Source organism: Eschrichtius robustus, chromosome 2 (genome assembly GCF_028021215.1).
Source record: "Eschrichtius robustus isolate mEscRob2 chromosome 2, mEscRob2.pri, whole genome shotgun sequence".
Classification (NCBI taxonomy): domain Eukaryota; kingdom Metazoa; phylum Chordata; class Mammalia; order Artiodactyla; family Eschrichtiidae; genus Eschrichtius; species Eschrichtius robustus.
In genome coordinates this window covers 88247040-88264903 of record NC_090825.1, presented here as the reverse complement: position 1 = coordinate 88264903, position 17864 = coordinate 88247040, and the positions used below count along the sequence as shown (strand labels likewise).

Below are 17864 nucleotides of genomic sequence, written 5' to 3'. Positions count from 1 at the left end.
TGGTAAACCCTAAAGAATCCACAAAAAAACTGTTTGGCCTAATAAATGAGTAATTCTATTTATAATGGCATCCATAATAATAAAATATTTAGGAGTAAATTTAGTCAAGCACATGCAAGACTTACACACTGAAAATGACAAAACATTTTTGAAAGAAAGAGGACCTAAATAAATGTAAAGTCATCCTGAGCTTGTGAATTGGAAGACTTAATATTGTTAAGATAAATACTACCCAAAGTGGGCTACAGATTTGATGCAATCCCTATTAAAATTCCAATGGTGGTTTTGCAGAAATGGAAAAATCCATCCTAAAATTCATTAGGAATTTGAAGGGACGTAGAAGAGCCACAGCAATCTTGAATCCAAAGAGCAAAGTTGGAGGATTCATACTTCTTTATTTTAAAACTTACTACAAAGGTACAGTAAATAAAACCATGTGGTATTAGCATAAGGATTGACATATAGACCAATGGAATAGAATTGGGAGTCCAGAAGTAAACCCTCACATCTGTGGTCAGTTGATTTTTTTTACCACAGTGGCAAGAACGTTCACTGGGGGAAGGAACACTCTTCAAGAAATGGTGCTGGGAAAAGTAGATGTCCACATGCAAAAGAGTGAAACTGGACCCTTACCTTATACCATCTACAAAAATTAATTCTGAATGGGTCAAAGAGCTGAATTTAAGAGCTGAAACTATAAAACTCTATGAAGAATGTATAGGTACAAATCTTCATGACCTTGGATTTAGTAATGGTTTCTTAAATATGACACCAAAAGAATAGGCAGGAAAAGTATAAAACAGATAAGGTGGACTTGATTAAAATTAAAAACTTTTTTTTTCAAATGACATTCTCAAGAGAGTGAACAGACAACCCATAAAATGAGAGAAAATGTGTAGAAATCATATATTTGATAAGGGTTTAATATCCAGAATATATAAAGAACTCTTACCATCCAACAGTAACCCCCCCGAACTCAATTGAAAAATTGGCAAAATACTTGAATAGATATTTATCCAAAGGAAAAATACAAATGGCCCTCAAGCACATGAGAAGATGCTCATCATCATTAGTCATTAGAGAATTGCAAATCAAAATCATGAGACATCACTTCACACCTACTCCAATGGATACTAATTAAAAAAAAAAAAAAAAGCAAAAACCAGAAAATAAGAAAGTGCTTCTTCGGATGTGGAGAAATTGGAATCTTCATACATCGCTAGTGGGAATATAAATGGTGCACATACTGTGGAAAACAGTTTGGTGGTTCCTCAAAAGATTAAACATAGAACTATCATTTGACCCAGCAATTCCACCTAGATGTTTACCCCAAATAATTGAAAACAGTGACTTCAAATAGATACTTGTTCACTTGTTTTCATTGTATCATTATTCACAATAGCCAAGGGGTAGAAACAACCCAACTGTCCATTAAGAGATGAATGAATGAATGAAATGTATGTCATGCAATGAAATATTATTCAGCCTTATAATGGAGTGAAATGCTATACATGTTACCACATGAATGAACTTTGAAAATATATGCAAAGTTAAATAGCCAGACACAAAGAACAAATATTATAAGATTCTACTTATATAAATTACCTAGTATAGGCAAATTCACAGAAACAGAATGTAGGTAGAGGGCTTCAGGGGCTAGGGGAAGTAGGAAATGGGTACTTGTTGCTTAATGGGTAGGGAGTTTCTATTTGAGGTGATGAAAAAGTTTTGGAAAGAGTGGTGTTGGTTGCACAACACTGTGAATATAATGTCACTGAATTATATACCTAAATATGGTTAAATAGCAATTTTCATGTTAGATATATTTTACCACAATAAAGGAAAAAAGAAACATTACTTGTTTTTAGATGCTGAATTTCTGTGAGATAAAGGAAAATGTCAGTCTCATCTAATCTATCTTTACATGTTCTAGTGATATTCAGTCAACTAAGTAAAGAGCAAATATGTAACCTTTATGAGTATCTACAGGGCACTGTTCATATATTCTAACTATATGTTCATACATTTAATTTCTCTTGATTCACAGCCACTCTGTGAGATAGGTATTATTTCATTTTTATAGATGAGGAAGCAGTTACAGAGAGACCATAAGTAATTTACCTGAGATAAAGTAATAAGTGATAGGGCTGGCATTCTTATCCAGGGATGTCTTGAGTTCATACTAAATCCACTTAGCTCATTTCCTCCCCTTTTCAGATTACATGACACTCATTTTAGCCCTATAATGATAATGGATATTTATAATGAGACTGAGAAACTAGAGATCTTGAAAAGCCTCCTTTATCAAAATGTGTTACATTTAGGTAGTTTAAGAATGTTTTAAGTATTCTGTTTCTAAATTAGCATCACAATTTGCAAAGGGAAGTAAATATATTTTGGGTGCTTTCTATATGACAGGCATTGTATTTTGTGCTTTCATATTTTGTTGTCCAATTTAATCTTCACAGCAGCGCTGAGGTATTTCAGGATGAAAAGTTGAATCTTTTGGAAGTTAAGTAACTTGTCCAAGTTCACATAGTTGGGAAGGTATGGAGCCAATATTCTCTTTCAATTTTGCTTGATCTGTGAATCATGTCATGTGGAATCATATCTAGGATTTTAAGCTGGAATTTTCAGTTCAATTACCAGAGAGAAAATTTTCCATCTGTAACTGGGAGTATTGAGCCTTCATGTAATTCAAGAAGGCTTCTTTCTGGAAATGTATCTTTATAGTATTGAATACTTCTAAAAAGTTCCCTTCACATGAATCCTAATAAATAGTGTTCTAATAGCTTCCTTCTTTACCCATTAATAATACTAGAGATATAAAACATTTATTTAGTACTTTTATATGCTTTGCAGTGTGCCTTAATAAACATTTCCATTTGTGTTATTTTTTTTAAAATCTTCTCCACAACCCAGTGAGGTACAGGTAGGCATTGTTATAATTCAGCATAAGCCTTCTGGGCCTGAGAATGGAAGTTGGTCAGTTAACTGAAAATCAGTTAAATGATAGAATCACAAAAATCAATATGTACTATAAACATTTTAATTAAAAAATACCATATAACTGTAGATTCATTAGTGAGTCTTTTGATATAGGGTCAGGGCCTTGAGTTAGAGATAGCTAGTTAGAGTTTGACTTTATTTTACTTAAACTATAACAATGATGCGGCACCCATGATTTTCAGTTTGTTTTTTTTTTTAAATTGAAGGGGGACAGGCGGTCGCTACTTATGAAGGAATATGGGTGCAGCTTGTTTTAGAATATGATTTTCCCAATATTTTATAACTTTATAGTTGTCACTGAAAACTAATTCATCAGCACTTTTTTATGGCTTGCTTTCATTGAACATAAAACATTCAACCTACTTTTTTTAGCAAGAGCTTTCTTTTTCCTTCTCATTTGTCAGTTTATTTAATAGCTAATGTAATTATGTTATAATAATTATAATTAGAAAAAACAGGTTTGGGAAGAAATATCACTTTCTCGTGACTGTTTTTTTTCATCTCAGGTTTTATTGACATTTGCTGTTTCATTGTGTTGATTTTTTTTACTGTGGCAAAATCTACATAATATTTACCATTTTAACAGCTTTTGAGTGTGCAATTCCAGTGACTTTAAGTATGTTCACAATGTTGTGTAACCATTGTAGGCTCTATTCTAATTTCTAATTAGCATACTTTCTGGGCCTATCTAGCTACCTCCTGTAAGTAGAATCATACAATATTAACTCTTGTGTCTGGCTTATTTCACTTGCATAATGTTTTCAGTGTTTATCTATGTTGTAACATATATCAGTTTCATTCCATTTTATGGCTGAATAATATTCTAGTGTATGTATAAACCATATTTTTTTCTACTCATCTATTGATGGACATTTGATGGCTTCCCACGTTTTTAAAGTTAAGCTGCAAAAGTTTTAACCACAGTATTTTAAAATTTGAAACATTAATAATAAGTAACAAATGTTTCTATGTACTGGTGCTAAAATAGCATTTTTGCTGGTTTTCTAAAAAATAAAAAATCTTTTTAGTGTGTAACAAATTAATCAAGTGATTATTCCATGTATGTTCTCAATTTTCATTTACTCTTGAGTTTTAATTATACATCATGCTAGTACAACTAAAAAATAGTATTGGTACACATTTTGGGAGCTTATGTAGCATATTTTCATTGTATTAAATGGAATGTTCTTTAAATGAGGCAAAGTTAGACAATATAAATCTAGGAAAAAGGTTCAAATTTGAGTCCTTAAAGAGGGTCAGATGAGTGGCAGTTTGAAAAATTTGCTTTGCTTTCTTTCATATCTCATTGTCTGTGCCACTCTACTACAAATGATGAAACTAATGAATCAAATTATGAAATTGTCTTTTTTATGATTTCACAAACATGAATAGTTAGCATAGTTGGGTGAAGTTACTAGAAGATACGGATTGGGTTTTCTTCACTGTTTTCTTTTGCATGTGTATAATAGTGACAGTGGTGACATATTGGGAATGGAAAGTAGAAGGAACAACTTTCCTCTTCTGTTGAAGGTGGCATACCTCATGTTTTAAAAATATGTTCTTAATACTGGTTTTGAGCAGCTTTCGTGTGACATTGGAAGACCCAATCTTATTTTTATCCCAGTGGGTTCTATGTTCTGCTTTCAGTTATCTAGATTCTTTGTCGAAGTATATTCTTCCTAAGGTGTTTGTTTTATTACAGAAATAACCCAATAACAACATATAGCTTGTTAAAACAAATTCTCTTTTGTAAATTCTCAAGGGTGGAGTGCAAAATTTTAATTAAATTTTGAGATGCTGGGAAAATCACCTCCAAATATTTTATGGAAAAATACCTTTGGAGTTCTTGAGCAAAATTGTGAATAATCTTAAATGATTATTACAAAGAAGAAAAGAATAAATCAAAGACAGTCCTTTTTATTTTATGTTTATTTACTGTAGTCCATTTGCAGTTCTAATTACTGTCATGTGCTAAAATGAACCATGGATTAATAGGTGGACTAGCTTCATTTAAGTGATAAAGTGGCTACTGACACCCTTGTCATTAAATGCTTTCCTTCAGGGTTGACTGATGGGTGCACTTAACACATTATTAGAGTTAGAGGAAGGCTTCCATTACTGTCCATCTGACTTGCACCTTTCCTAGGGAACTAGATATTGGACTTGTATTGATAAAGATTCAGAACCTCTTAAATGACATACTGGGGTTCTATGTCTTAGATAACTAAGACCATTTACTTGGTGAAGAGTGAGAGTTAGGATTGTACCTGGCATGAGTGTCAGGTGCAAATAGCAATGAAGGACAGGCTGGCTGTGAATGGATAGGTGTGGTTGGAGCTAAAATTTCACAAGGTTGATAACCTCTCTTACCTGGAAGGGCCCTCAGGGAGGAGTTTTCCAGTATCCAGCCAAGGTGAGTGGTGGTATGCATTCTGTCAATATCAGCCAGATAGGTATTCTTATCTTATGATGAGTAGTTATTATTTCAGAATGTTCTTTGGTAAAGTAGAAAGTATTATGGAGGTAATTTTGAGGTGTTTGTAGATCCTTTAGCTCTATTGACTTTTTGCTGGGATAAGGTAAGAGTTAAGGAGGGAGGGACTTCCCTGGCGGTCCAGTGGTTAAGACTTCACCTTCCAATGCAGGGGGTGTGGGTTCAATCCCTGGTCGGGGAACTAAGATCCCACATGCCTCACGGCCAAAAAACCAAAACATAAAAAAACACAGAAGCAGTATTGTAAGAAATTCAATAAAGACTTTAAAAATGGTCCACATCAAAAAAAAAAGCTCTTAAAAAAAAAAAAAAGTTAATGGGGGTAAACTTGATACAGGAGGAGATCACCTGGCTGGTGCACTAAGCGTTGAAGTCTCTTTATTGCTCCAGCATCTCAATAAATTGACAAATAAGACACTGGAATAGTGACAGAGGAAAAATATCAACTTTATTACACAGAAAGGCTAGATTGGGAATGTTGCTTAGTAATAGAGTTAAATAGGCTTGTTAACTCAAACGCTGGAGTTTGGCCAGGGGACCCAGTCGTCATCTACTAGGCTGGACCAGCAGTGTCCTGCAAATGTAGAAGTAGATGCTTGCTCCTTGTGGGCAGCTTGTTCTCAAGCGGAAAAAAGAGATGAACTGAACATGTTCAGCTTATTAAATACAAACTAATCAGTGTAGAGACCAGAAGTTAGACCAGTTGAACTCCTTCCAGAAGAAGGAAGCAGTGGTAGAGAAGAAGCATTTGCCGTCTATGTCTGTATGTATTTTCTTGATTTATCCATATTAGACTGTCCCAGGGGTCCGCAACCCCCGGGCCGCACAGCAGGAGGTGAGCAGCAGGTGAGTGAAGCTTCATTTGCCACTTCCTATCACTCCCCATCGCTCGCATTACCACCTGAACGTCCCTCCCCCCGCATCCGTGGGAAAATTGTCTTCCATGAAACCGGTCCCTGGTGCCAAAAAGGTTGGGGACCGCTGATCTATGCTATTTCCTTGCTATGGAAAGATGAGGATTTAGCTCACTATCCTTTTCTATCTCCTATGCCCTCATCGTGTCAAAATAATTCTGTTAGAATTTTGATTAAATAAGTATTCAGCATTTACATTTTATAATTACCTACCTTTTTTTCCCCTCTGGAATTTTGTTTTTTTTGGAATGAATAAATGTCTTTTTGTCCTCATTTAGTTTACTTAGTTTTTATATCTTAATAGTGATGGAGTCCACAGCTTTCCCCCAGTTGCTTTAGTATACCTATATGTATTTACTTAGTCGAATTTATTTTTTTAAAGTAGACAGCAGTCTGGAGTTCTTGTATTTAACTACTCTTGCATTAATGGTCATCTTAATATCTTATCTTCACCCTTATTCTCAATGTTTTCCTCGCCTTGCTGTTCTATTAGATGTCCTATTACCTAGAAGTCATGTGTTCTTTCTCTTGATGTATTCTCCTGTTTTGTAGAGCACAGATTGTAATAGCTTCCTGATAAAGAATATATGGGAGGTACATCTTTTGAGAGCTTGCATGTCTGAAAATGTCTCTATTCTACCCTCACACTTAATTCATAGTCTGAATCCTGAGTACAGTATTCTAGGTTTGAAATAAGTATTCTTCTTAAATAAGAAGTTTGATGCCTTTTTTGTCCTTAATCCTGTGTGAAATCTGATTCTCACTAGAAGTCTAGAATATTTTTTTATACCTACGATTATGAAATTTTATGATGATTTGCCTTGATACAGGTCTGCTTTTGTCATTTGTGTTGGACATATGAGTGAGTCCTTTTAGTCTGGAAGTCCATATCCTTTCATCTTGGAACATTTTATAGAATTATTTCTTTTAATTTCTCCATTTTCACGGTATAAACTTTCACATCCCCACATTTTCTGGAGTGTGCTTCTGCTGTCAGCTGTGCATGGCATACCCCTAAGACCCTATGGTTTACTCCCCTCAGTGAACTCCAGTCTTTTGCTATTGTGGGAGAGTGGGCAGGGGCAGGCTGTGCAGAAATGAGGAGGTGATCTGAGTGGTTAACTACTTCTTAAGTAGACTTTCAAGAATCCTGGTGGTTTTAACACCAACCTAGCCCTCACTGCCAGACATATGTGAGCTTATTGGGAGTTTTGTAGTGATTATCATATTGATTTTCTGCTTTCCCCCACTATTGGCTTTGGATTCAGCTTTATTGGGTCTAAGTAACATGCCATTGTATGTTTGTTCTAGAAATATATGTGCCTCTTTAATGCATTATAAGATCTGGTAGTAGATCTAATAAACATGATGAATACTGATGAACAAAAATGGTATTTCACTATCTGCAATAACAGTAGTGTTATGTGAAATTATCTTTGATTTCTGTTGTTTACAGAGTCACACATACTGCTAAACTACTGTCATTTTCTGTTTAATAAGTGAAGGAAAAGCTAAAGTTCATTTAGAGAATAGTAAGAAAATAAAAATGTACTCTTTTTTTTTTTCTCATCCATTTTCCTGGAATCCCTGATTTCGACCTGTGGACCCAATATAGAACTCTTGAATTAAATAGAACATGGTGGTATATGAGACCATAATCATGGTTTCCTTTATTTGTCCATTTTTCAAAGAGGTCTCTTTACAATGAATAACTCTGATCAGACTTTTCATTCATTCAACAAATATTTACTAAGTATCAACTGACTGTAAGGCACTGGGCACCAAGCCTATGTTAGTTAAACAAGCTTCTGTCTTCATGGAGTTTACATTTCTAGTGGAATATATAATTGTTATAGTGTTACCTAGATTAAAATAAGATGGCTTGTATATATCACCATCCCTGGAAAAACTAACTGAAGTTGCATATCTTTCTGATAATATCATTACTTTACTTGAAACAGGACTTGAAAGTTTTTATTACAAAAATATTTATTTTTAAAAAGATGTGAGAAGACTGATAGACAGAAAAGAAAAAAAGAACAGTACCCATTATTGCACTGATCAGAAATAACCACTGTGAACACCTTGGTGTATATTTTATCTCTTTTCTATATACATGTGTATAATTAAATATGTATGCGTATATTTAAATGTGCCTAATTTGTTTATAAAAATTAAATTGTATTATAAAAACATGTACAGTTTTCATTTTTATTTGTCTAGTGTTTACTTCAATTTAATGGCTATATAATACTCAATTTTATGAAAACACCATAATTTATAACTTTAGGTTTTCTGTATTTCACTATTTAAAAAAAAATTCTTGTGCTGATTTCTTATAGCTAAATCTTACCAAACACCTTTAGTTAATTATTCCAGTAGTCTTTATGAATAATTTTAAATATATGGAAAATTTGAAAGAATTTTACAGTGAACACCCGTATACCCACTACATAGATTGTATAATTAACATTGTAGTATGTTGACTTCACTATGTATCTATCCAATTATCCACCCCTCTTACATTTTTTGGTAAATATTTAGAAGCTGAGTCATATAATTTTCAGGCAAATTTTATAAAATTTTTTCATTTATGCTAACTAGCCCTCCAAGAAGATTTTTAGTACTAATTTACACTCTTACCAGTGGTGTATCAGCACACTTTGAACCCTTGCCAAACTGGATTTTATTGTCTTAATGTAATTTTTTAGACAATTTTTGATATATAGGTTTTTACTAAAGTTTCTTATTTTATCTCTAAGATGAATTTCTTTATATGTAATACTTATAAAACAACATTTATTTATAGTTTGCTTTGATCATCTAATTTCTACTGTAGATTTTGAAAAGAAATTATGTAATTTGTTCTTTGTTGTACTTAATGTTTTTTAAGAGGAACATTGTACCTGTTCAGTAACTATTTACCGTACACTTGAGATTTCAATCAGGAAATCACTAGTCCTTTTTTTTTTTAGTTTATGCAATAAGTGTGTAAATAAGTATTAACTAGAATATTGGCTATAGCATATTCAGTCTTTTTTCTCTTTCACAGAGTAAATGAGCTGATGCAGAAAAATGATACATTGGGGCAATCAGAACTAGAAGTAGAATCTCCTGAATTAAATATTCGTTCACTCACTGGACCTTTGTCTCACTTCTTGGACCTTGGTTTTATTCCTTGGACCTGTGTTCCACTCAGTCTAACACTATGATAAAAAGACTCAAGAGAAATTAAGACATGAATTTGAAGTGTTATGGAATCTAGGCACCTAGGTGGGCATATAGTGTGAGGCAGTTGAAGCAAGGAAATAATTAGAAGGTGTTTTAAATGATAGATTGCCTACATTCTATTTTAAGAGTAATTTATAAACAATTATTTAACTTTGGTATGGCTATTGAAAAAAATTATATGGAAATCCCACTAGAAATATGTTACCTTTGTTATTTTTGGAGCATTCAGTCAAATCTCTTTGTTTACAGCTGGGCTCAAAATGCAGAGAACTCAAAGATATTCATTTCGGCCAGTGTTACAAGATCTCAGATGAAGGCATGATCGTCATAGCTAAGGGCTGTCTGAAATTACAAAGAATATACATGCAGGAAAACAAATTAGTAAGTACTTGTTACCATTCTTGTGTTTTTCATTTTGTTTCTAACTCTTGAATTCCTTATAACTTAGCTTATACATTTTTTTCTGCTTATTTTTTTTTTTTTGATGGTTTAGAGGCAAATTCTACTTAAAATCAAGAATCTTCTCAAAACAATGATTTGTATAAATTGATTTTATAACTGTGTGGGTGCTTGTATGTGGTACTAACATGGTAAAAATTCTTCATTAGCATGTGCTAATGTGCTTTTTTCTAAACTCTGACAGTGGAAAAAATTAATTTGAAAAAATTAAATTTGGCTGCCAAACATAAGTATGTAGTTGTCGTTCCTTCTGATTCCCCTAGGGATTGTAGTAATTTTAGATAGTTAGGAATTTTTAATATTCAGGAAGATGTATGCTTGTGAAATAGAGCCTTTCACTTAGTATGGTGTAAAATGGGACTCAGTAAATTGAGACAGATAGTCTTGTTTTTAGGTAGTTACATAGGTTTTATATTATATTTTAAGCACATGTGTAGGTAACTCATTTACACTTATTATATATTATAAATATATTTAAAGCCATGTAATTTTCTCTTACTGAGTTATACTTTATATATCATAAAATTCACCTTTTTAAAGTGTGCAGTTCAGTGTTTGTTAGTATAGTCACAAAGTTGTGCAGTCATCATCACTAATTCTAGAACAGTTTTATTATCCCAAAAAGAAACCCTGTGCCCATTAGCTGTCACTCTTCATTCCCCCTTCCTCTAGCCCATGGCAACTGGTAATCTACTTTCTGTGGATTTTTGTCTGTTCCAGACATTTCATATAAATAGAATCACACAATATGTGGTCTTCTGTGTCTGCCTTCTTTTACATACCATATTTTTTCAAAGTTCATTCCTATTGTAGCATGTATCAGAGCTTCATTCCTTTTTATGGCTGAATAATATTCCAAATCCATTTAATTTTGCTTTGATAGGTATATAGTACAGGTTAACAGAAAAAGTTGTCACTGGGGAGGCATTAGTAGAGTTCTCAATGTTGAAAAATACTATACATTAAAATGTAGGCAAGGTGGTCCTGAATATGTATATTTACAAAGAAGATTTGCTTTTTAACTGTATCTACAAAATAACGAGATCTTTTTGTTGCCCCTTGGAGTTAGTTTACAAAATTTGATAAATACCTCTCACATATTAATGTAAGTTTTGAAAGGTCTCTGGAAGCCTCAGCACTTCAAGTGAGATAATGCTTTTTTTTTTTTTTTTAAAGATTACAGTTAGAAAAATTGAAATACTGTGAATTAAAAGTAAACACTTTTATTACCATGTAGAATTATCTTTTTGTGTGAAATTACACAGTAAAAATACTTCCTATTCCTGTTCACATTTAATACAAATTTAATAATCACTCCTGAGGCATTATGTTCTTGTGGATAGAGTAAGGTCTTCTGAGTAAGAGAGAATGAATTTTTGAATCCCAGTATCCGTTTACTTGCATTGTAACCTTGGGAAAGTTACTTAAGATCTTTGAACCTCCTTTGCAAATGGGGTTATTAGTATTTGTATTTTTGCAGGTTGTGGTTTTGAGGATTAAATGATGTAATGTCCTTAAATTATCTAGTATAAACTCTGACTCACAGGAGACAATAAAAAACTAGTAGTCTTTATGAGAACTTGACCATATTTGTTGTCCATTGGTTTCCACTTTACACTCAAGATAAATTAAAAGGTGGTAATCCCAGCTTACAATTTTTATATTTCTCACATAATGGGAATATTTGTTGAGTGATTAATATTTGTTTTCTTGTTGAGCAAAACCAGAAAAACATTTTTCTTGACACATTAAAAATTTTGGTCAGTGGTTTTTCAAAGGAATTAAACCATATGTTTTGAAGGTTCTAGTTATGTTCGAATTTCTTTAATATTGTGGTCCATTAGAAAGGTGTTATATACTTAAATGCTAAGGGAATCAGTTTCCTATGTAGTGTTATTCAGTAAACATTTTGATTTCATTGCAAATTAGAAGTGATTTTGCTAAATCTTAAGTTCAGTTCAATGAAATTCTTTCAATTTAAGGTTTTTAGAAAGGGAAATTTAGAATAATATGAACTCTTTCTGTTGGACAGTTGAGCTGTTGACAACTGGTCTCCCATAGGAACTTTAGTTTGTATTTTTAGAATTTCTGAAATAAGGAGAAATATTTGAATTACTTGCAAAGCTGCAATTTTAAGTAGATTGGGTTTTTTCACTCTGAGATGTATTATTGTTAGTCCTTTAATGACATATTTTAAAAAGGATGAGTAGAAATAATAGTATGATTAAAGGCAAATAATATTTATATATGCATATATATAATTATACCGTATATTTAATTACAGACAAGAAATAATAAACGTCATTAAATAGGACAAACAACTAATAGAAATATTCAGTACTCAGGAGAATATTGTGTCTGAAAGGATGCCAACAGAACTTTACCTGTGCAGATATTGATCATTAGCTAAATTATTTCGCTAATTCTCTTATCAGTCTTCTCAAAAAGAATCTTCTCAAAATAGTATTAGAGTTTTATTGTGTAGCCTAAAAATAATCGTAGCATAGTGCTTTTTTAAAGTATAAACTTTGCTGACTTTAAAATATCAAATTGGTTGTTTTTATATACGTTGACAGTATATGACTAAGTATACATTTTTTTCATATTATATCTTGGCCTTTAGATGGCAGCATTGTCTTTGTATATTTCAGTGACATAGCTTTTGTGTGCTTGATGTAACTATAAAGATAAAATGCTCGTACATGGTTTCTGCAGATATTTATGGTTTATTTTTAATTTTGTCCTTTAGATGGTTTTAGGGAAATTTTCTTTAAAAATATGAAATAATAGTTGCATCTAGAGTGTTACAAGGTGAACTTGCTATCTTACACAAAGTAGTAAGATACTTGAATGTTCTTATTTGTGGCACTGTAAGTAAGGTACACTTTAGCATAGAGAAAGGATTCCTGTATTTATCAGAAGGAGTTTTATTCAGGTGGAAAGAGGACAATGATCTGACATCTTAGTACTCAAATGATTTATGGTGAGGCAAAGAATTGAGAACATGCATGTAAAATCTTCCCCCCAAAGAGTGAGTTTTTGTTTTAGTAATTTTTGAGTGAGACAACTGCCATGCACCTACATGGATGTATTTTTCATTTGCTATAAAACTGTTGTATAGACTATAAAAACAGATCTGAGGAATACAACTATAGTGAGTGTCTAGCATATTATATCCAACTGTCTGCCATCTTTTAGCTATAGCATTTATATCACTTCTGTGCAGTACTGGCTACAAAATTATTTTAAAGCCATATTTAGTTTGTGTGTATAGTTATTGATGATCTAGAAACTTCATTAAGTATATTTTCTCTGCTTCCTTACTCTCCTTGCTCCAGATTCTGCTTCTCTACTTTTTGGACAGAAGCTCTCTGGGCTGCTTTTTTCTTAAACATTTTTATTGGAGTATAATTGCTTTACAATGTTGTGTTAGTTTCTGCTGTATAACAAAGTGAATCAGCTATATGTATACATATATCCCCATATCCCCTCCCTCTTGCGTCTCCCTCCCACCCTCCCTATCCCATCCCTCTAGGTGGTCACAAAGCACCAAGCTGATCTCCCTGTGCTATGCAGTTGCTTCCCACTAGCTATCTATTTTACATTTGGTAGTGTATAGATGTCAGTGCTACTCTCTCACTTCGTCCCAGCTTACCCTTCCCTCTCCCCGTGTCCTCAAGTCCATTCCCTACGTTTTCGGCAGCTTTTTATTTGACTGTAAAATGATGGGGTCAGATAGATTATCTACATTTGTTATCCAACCTGATGTTTTAAAGTACTAGGATTTTACGATTTTGAAAATGGCTTCTATGCTAAGTTCTAGGGTCAGCATATTTGATAGAGATCTCTATGTCTTATATTTATTTGGCTTTTTTTTTTTAACACCTTCTACTCTGTAGAGTTGAGTTATGAAACTAGTATAGATTTCTGAGTTACCCAAGAAAGTAGTAATGTAGTAATGTATTATGAATAGATTTTAGAAATGAATAGATTTAGGGAAATGTTAAATGTTTTCTGGTTAAAATTTGTTTTCTGGTTAAAATTTGATTTCCCAATGGTTAATTATGACCTTTTACTTTTTTCAACCTCCTGGTGAATTATTTTACTAGTTTTACAGTTCTGTGCCATCTCCCATAGTCCTTTGGCTCTTGCTGTAACATTATTTGTAACATTGTTCATTGTTTTTAATTTTATTATCCTTTGGAGGCTTACATGTATGAAGTAGGACCTAAATTTACCTCTCTCTGCTTCCTTCTGGGATGAATGAGGCAAATACTGAGTGTGAGTTGAATTGAACTCAATTCATATCTTGATCCTACTGTTTCTTAATCATGTGATTCAGTTAGTTATCTTAATTTTTGTACTTTCATTTCCTTGTTTGTAGAAAAGATATAATACTACCTCAGACTTGTCCTTATGAGGATCAGACTAAATGAGATTGAGGTGAAGTACAAAATCTATGGTCCCAAACGTAGGAAGTCTTTAATAAATGTTTTTTTTTTTCTTCCTCTCCCTATCAGAGTTCACTTTCTGGAGTCTACCAGTTTGAATTGGGCTGTGTCAGTACCTACTGTCACTTACTATGTTCTGATTTCATCTGTTAGTTACCCACAGTTTAATTCTTTTTTTGCTGCTTGCTGTGATTTTGAGGTTGTTGCAGCAGCTAAGTGAATAGACCGGTAGCCATGTTATCATCAACTAGGGTAAGTAAGGTAAGCATTTGCATCAGAGCTTAAATAGCAGTAACTAATTCAGCATTATATTAAGGCTTGGATTTCCTGACTCTTTTACTGTCCAACTTAGAGTTAATATATTAAGGGATTTGGTCCCTGCTACCCCCCAACACCCCCACTACATTCTTGTTATCTTATCCTCAGATACTCCTTGTGAAGTGAGTTTACTTGTAATCCCAGACATAAATAACGTACATTTATGAAGAATTCCATTTTATAAGTACTCACTTCAGCCTCCAGAGTCTCCAAGGGTAGATATTCACCTTCATTGCCCTTTCCTGTCTGAATGGATGAGGCATTTACTTACACCGAGAGTGGTAGTTTCCAATGAACAGTGATGCATGAATATGGCGTTCTAAAGAAGGTGACCTAAAGTTACTAAACTTCATCTTGTTATTGTATACTACCTTTCAGTATTTTGCTGTCATTTTTTGATATCTAAGAATATTTAATAATAGTTATCTCATTGACTGTTTATAATGTACCAGGCACTGTGTAGTTTTACATAATTAATCCTCACAACCACCATATGAGGTAACTTACTTTTTAAAAATTTTATTTATTTATTTTTATTTTTTGGCCATGTCGCGTGGCATGTGGGATCTTAGTTCCCGACCAGGAATTGAACCCGCACCCCCTGCATTGTAAGTGCAGAGTCTTAACCTCTGGACTGCCAGGGAAGTCCCCATGAGGTAGTTTATTTTTATTCCATTTTACAGATGAAGAAATTGAGGCCTAGAAAGGTTAAGGAACAACAGATAAATGTCAAAGTCAAGATTCTAACCCAGATCTGTTGGATTCTCAGAAGTTTGTCCTCAAGACCTTTGATCACATGGATACATCACAGGTGGAGCTAATCCATATATGCCTTTGAACCAAGCAGTAATTTCTGAAAGGCATTATCCCCATTAAAACACTTAACTGTCAGGTGCTGTGAGACATCAGAGGAGGAAATTAGCTATTAGCATGAGCAGAAGATCCTTTTGCTAGGATGATAACTGATTTTAGGGGAAGCTGCTAGTACCAATGGAGATACACTGAAATCTTTTTCTAGGAAAATTAATAAAATTACCAAAGAGGAAAACTGTCTTCAGGATAGTGTTTAATGTTGGTTTTAATCCTATAAATGTGAACATAATGAACTTTTGTAGAATTGCACTCATTATGCAAAATTTTTTACTTGGCAAAAACATAATATTGTGTTTTTTGTGATACTTGGATTCAGAAGCTAAATACCATTTCATTTTGGTCCGATAGATTTAATAGAAATTTTAATGGATTAATGAACTGGTAACTTTCTACTGTGTTCCTTAACGCTGTTTCAGATGTTGATTCAGTGCAGTTAACATTTGAATACCTACTGTGTGCCAGGCACTATGAGAAGTGTTAAGGAATTAAAAAAGAGTTATATTGCCAAAGAAGGAATATCCTTTTCTAGTGATAAGCACTATGGAAATGCCAATTGCAAAATAGTTACTTGTGTGAGAGATTAGGGAGGAATCAGGAAATCCTATAAATAGTAGGTGACATTTATGACTGGGTCTTGAATGATATATAGTGATGTGGCAATTGTGATTCAAGCAAACATTTTTTTGAGGAAAGTGATATCATTAACAAAGACAAGGCATCAGGCTTGGAATGTTTAATAAGTGGTGGGTGTTAAAGTAGGATTAGGATTATATCAGGCTGGTGGGGGAAGTGTTCATAGTTGGGTCTCTAAAGGAAGGTAGGGACCAGGTTGTTAAGTTTCTTGAGTGTCATGCTAAGAAATTTATATTTCTCTTGGTAATTGGGATTATACTTGGGATTTCAAATGTGAAAGGTGATCAAATTTTTCGGTCTTGGTATTTTTTTTTTAATTTTAGGAAATTAAAAAAATTTGGAATAATGAAAAGAGTAATAACATATATATGCCCATCACCTAGACATCGACAGTTGTTAACATTTTGTTAAATTTGTTTCTTCTTCTTGAATTAATAAAGCAAATAAACTTTAAGTCTCTTGTCTTGCATCCCATGTTATGCCACTATCTCTTTCTAGAAGCAACTACTGTGATGATCTCAAATGCTTAAAAAAAATACTGCTTTAACAGACATAATGGATACCATGAACAACAATATAATATTGTCCAGTATGTGGTCCCAAATAGTTTATATCTGATGCTATATGGTTGAAATCTGGTCTCACAAAGTATGTCAATCTACACTTTGCATTTTTACTTTTAAGTTGTTTTTGATATCTAGCCGTAATGAATATGTAATTCATTCTTTTAAACTTTTAGTATCCTGTATATGTATATATCTCCTGTTTATCCATTTCATATTGAGGGACACTTATATTGCTTCCATTGTTTTGCTATTATAGACAGTGTTGCAATAAAATCTTTGTGCAAGTCTCTGTGCTTATCTGTGAGAATTTCTCTAGGATCTATTCTAGAAATGTAATTAAAGGGAGCAAGGATGGGTACATTTTGAAATTTTTGCTAGATAATGTCAAATTGCTCTCCATGAATAACTGTAATTACGGTTTACAGCTGTATCTTGCTGATGGATTGTCAACTCTTTTGAGGGTGGAGAGTATCTAGTTATCTTTTTATCCCATCTACCTGCGTGTTGGCACATAATAGTCATTCAATAAATGTTGGTTTAGTGACACATGGCTTACTGCTGAATTAAACATACTTTTAAAAACATATTTCTTCCAGTATTTTGGGAACATGCTTTAAAAAGAAGGTGGATTTAAGCATATAAATAAAAGCTTGAAAAATAGGTTAAAGATGCAGAGTCAGTGGTTTTCTGACTTTTCAAATAAGTAAGTTTCTTTGATCTAGTTACTATATTAATGATGCCATTCTTCATGTATCAAATTTATCTAGCCAGAGTCATTAATGTTCTCAAGGAGTATTTTCTGGGACAATACTTTTTTTTAACAATATGGAGTTCTGATCAACTAGAGTATAATTTCTATTCTTCTTGTCTGAATTACATTGACTTGTACATTCTTATGATTAATAAAATTGGTTTT

At 33.1% G+C, this 17864-nt stretch overlaps 1 protein-coding gene across 2 annotated transcripts in view; it reads left to right on the top strand.

The window, feature by feature from the left end:
* Positions 1 to 17864, top strand: part of FBXL17 (F-box and leucine rich repeat protein 17) — a 471945-nt gene that overhangs the window by 22237 nt on the left and 431844 nt on the right. For both annotated transcript variants that reach the window (XM_068535700.1, XM_068535699.1), the window contains one exon: positions 9898 to 10029. In XM_068535700.1, the coding sequence (XP_068391801.1) occupies positions 9898 to 10029 (132 nt within the window). The remainder of the gene's footprint in view (positions 1 to 9897; positions 10030 to 17864) is intronic.